The sequence below is a fragment of the Opisthorchis viverrini genome, assembly GCF_000715545.1.
Source record: "Opisthorchis viverrini unplaced genomic scaffold opera_v5_357, whole genome shotgun sequence".
Classification (NCBI taxonomy): Eukaryota; Metazoa; Platyhelminthes; class Trematoda; order Opisthorchiida; family Opisthorchiidae; genus Opisthorchis; species Opisthorchis viverrini.
In genome coordinates this window covers 276,171-279,643 of record NW_008752012.1, presented here as the reverse complement: position 1 = coordinate 279,643, position 3,473 = coordinate 276,171, and the positions used below count along the sequence as shown (strand labels likewise).

Below are 3,473 nucleotides of genomic sequence, written 5' to 3'. Positions count from 1 at the left end.
TCCGCAAACTGAGTGTCGGTTGTGCTTCTTTTCTTCGTGCCCAGGTGTTCTGTCAAAATGTTCAGAGGCAACGAATTCAATCTCCGGGTGGGTTGTGAATAAGCTTCTTTGAACTGATTTGCACGACGAACTCACGTTTCGGAACCCACGCGAACATCATAGAAGAGATTTTCGATTCGCCGAGTGATTTCTCCTTGACGCCAAGGTGCGTTATTCCACGGTAGTTTTTTCCCGCTCTGTCCGATGTCAAAATGTCGCCACTTTGCATCATTTTCTGATTTGATGATACCACCTCCTCCTTTGGAGGTTTCAGAAGATCAAAAGTGCTTCTAGGAGTGCGGTATACTGGTGTTTCTGCAGACGAGTTGCCCTCCGGTGTGGACGGATTTGCATTCAGGCGGTACATTAAGGGGAATCGCCATGGAGAAACAGGCTTAGTTTCAGTGCCTAGTTTATTTTAAGTAGCGAATTTAGAATGCTCTCGTTGGCACACGAATTTGGTTTTGATGGGAGAAACGAACGAATCCAGCTGAATCGCTCGTTTTTGATGCTCATCTTCATGTCGGGAATTGACATAACGTTCTTGGCACTCCTGAATCAGTTTCTTCCACTCGAGTGATAAATCACACGTCTGTGGTTTGTGCATTGTCTACATGTTCCAGAATCTGACACCATTTCACTGAAATGGACGGTCTGCGGACGGCACCTACCCCAAGTTTGATGACTCTGCCGGACTGTGACGTAACTGTCCAGAACAGAACAAGAATGAAGGTTCGCCGAGAACAAACTATCATGCGGAAGGAACAAATGCGAACTCTCAGAGTGACCAAAATTGCATCAAATGAACTGCGGAGTATGTCTGGGATTTCGGAAGTACATGGGCGAAGTTTTCTCTAAACATCTGAACAAATGGTGACAAATTTGTGACGCTTCCACAGAGTCTTGGCTAACCGCGTTCTAAAGGTATTTTTGTTCGTTTCAAAAAAAACGTTTCATATCGGTTCCTCCTGTGGAGCCGCACAAACATCTTGGATGTCCCAAGTTCCCAGAGGGGACCGGAACTCCGTCATGCTGTGAACTTTCCTGACTATGCATAAATAATACGTGTGGCATCCACATTAATCAAAAGTTCTTACGAACAAACACTTAAGTGAATGCACTCATTGCCCATTTGAGTGACAAACCAGTACTTATTCGGATGTTTGACGATTTCTGTACCAATGGTTGAAGATCCCGGGGGAATCGTCCCACCTCTTCAGACGTAAATCTGTACGCACATGTTTGTAAGGAGGCAAATCACGCGGTGCTTCACAAAGTTTGCTTATCATTTCCCATCTGGAGAGCGTTATTTCATGCTTGACTGAATCGTTACTATCACATTCAAAAATTTCTGTCATTTGGGCGTTATATCTAAACGCCAAAATGGTTCTTATCCGGAAACAACTTATGGATCGATATGCCGCTGGGAGAATAGAGGACAGGCAAGCACCTCTTGTATTTCGCGCGGTTCCATTGCTCTGAAATGGCACACGCGTTCATAACAGCTTCTTACACTAACTCTCGATTATGAGGTTTTCTTTCCATATGAAAATGAAAGCTTTTGAATTTGATGTGATACACATCACCACCTCCTTTGGTCCTCCAACCATGCGTTGGCATTCCAAAGGCCACCCCAGTACAACAGTACAGTCGGTCCCAGTACAATCACAATCGAAGAAGACGTTGATTAATTAAATTCTCTGAAGTGACCAAACTTATTCGTTCTCTGTTTTCCGGTGCTAACTACTAACAAACTAAATGAGTTTGGTTATGCGACTTGAGTTTTTCGATGTCACTAACTTCCACGTGTTTATCTTTTGATGATATCGAAGCCTTCCCAAGATTTATTCTCTGTTTTCCGGTGCTAACTACTAACAAACTAAATGAGTTTGGTTATGCGACTTGAGTTTTTCGATGTCACTAACTTCCACGTGTTTATCTTTTGATGATATCGAAGTCTTCCCAAGGTTTATTGGTGACCCTGAGTACTGGGTACCATCGAATAATACTATCAAGGCGATTTGTACCACGCCGTCCACAGCTTCTGGACAATTGCAGTGGAACGGTGGCACTATTTTAACCATTGCTGTATGCAGGATGATGTGATCGGATGAGCACTGCTCAACTCTTTGAATCCTTGTCGGGTTCCGCCTTTCAAAACACACATCATGCTCACAAAGTAATTAACGATTGACGATTTTCAGGTTGCCTAGTGAACAAGGGATGCACTTTCTGAGTGGAGGGTTCTCGGTTTAAAACTAACCTTGATATTTTAACCGCCCCTGTCTTTGTTTTAGCGACCTGGCAGTAGCTAAGTGCTTTGGTCCCCCTTGTGTCACATGATAGCTAAGCATCCAGGGGATGTTCAGCTGAACGGTAATTTTGTCAAGTTTTGATGAGGGGGAAAGAGCGACAAAATGTTCTCCCCATATCATCTGCGTCTCTCGAACCACCTGCCTGTTTATACCTGATATGCCGGAACATAAAACGAACCAAAATTCGATCGGTCTTTGCTAATCCACAATGCGGCATCGTGAATCAGGTTCTATATGTTTTATTTATCGATCAACACAAACGTTATTCCATGATTTCGCGTGAGCCGAAACTTACGTATTTTGGGATAACATCGTGCGTTTCAAGGGCAACGAACTAACGGGTAGACATTCAAACACCCAATAGGAACAAAAATATCAAGAATCAAATGGCATTGTGATCATCGTTTTTGACAAATATTTTCAAGGGTCACACATTGTGACATGTAATCCTGTTTCAAACAGCAGCACGCCGTGATGATACTGCTTAGAGCAGAACATTTTACCTGATAAATCCACAAGTCTTATTCATCATGTTATTTTCGTATTTGTTCACATTTGTCCCTCCCGAAGTATTTGTTATTCGATAAAACCACCTGGCACCCGAGGAGAAAACATCTGGATGTATTCCTCAGGGAAATGTTTCTGTGTAAGGCTAGACGTCTGACAGGACACGGTCACGTCTCATCTCGTGATTTACTGGCATTTCCGAGAGTGAATTTCTATAGCCATGTAGGCGCAAGCTTGAGAGGAAGGTGTCAGCGCCAGCTGTGACCAGGGATAACACAAAAAACAACTCATTTGGTTAAAACTGTTCACTAACTCCTCATTTCAAAGGGTTTTTTGTCTCTGGTAAGTTTTCACCTGACAGCGGCACTGGGAGGTTGTGTTTTATCCGGCAACTTTCAAGGTACAGCAACAGGTTCTTCCTATCCTGCTCTTTTTTTTAATATCCAGAAATTACAAGTTGGCAATCTCTGTTTCCAAATCACAGGTTGGCAATCTCTGTTTCCGACACAGTTATGAAGCTCCTATAAAGTTTCAGGGAGCCAATGACTTCTGATTTATTCCATTTTTGGACGATGGACGTCATACTTGCTATTTGGACCATTCGTTTAACTG

General features: G+C 43.1%; 1 protein-coding gene across 1 annotated transcript in view; it reads right to left on the bottom strand.

Moving 5' to 3' along the window:
* T265_15115 (hypothetical protein) overlaps positions 1 to 406 on the bottom strand; it is a gene marked incomplete at both ends in the record, with an annotated part of 3,114 nt that extends 2,708 nt beyond the window's left edge. Inside the window, 2 exon segments of the mRNA XM_009176652.1 lie at positions 10 to 130; positions 136 to 406. Of these exon segments, the coding sequence (XP_009174916.1) occupies positions 10 to 130; positions 136 to 406 (392 nt within the window).
* Between the last annotated feature and the right edge of the window lie 3,067 nt (positions 407 to 3,473).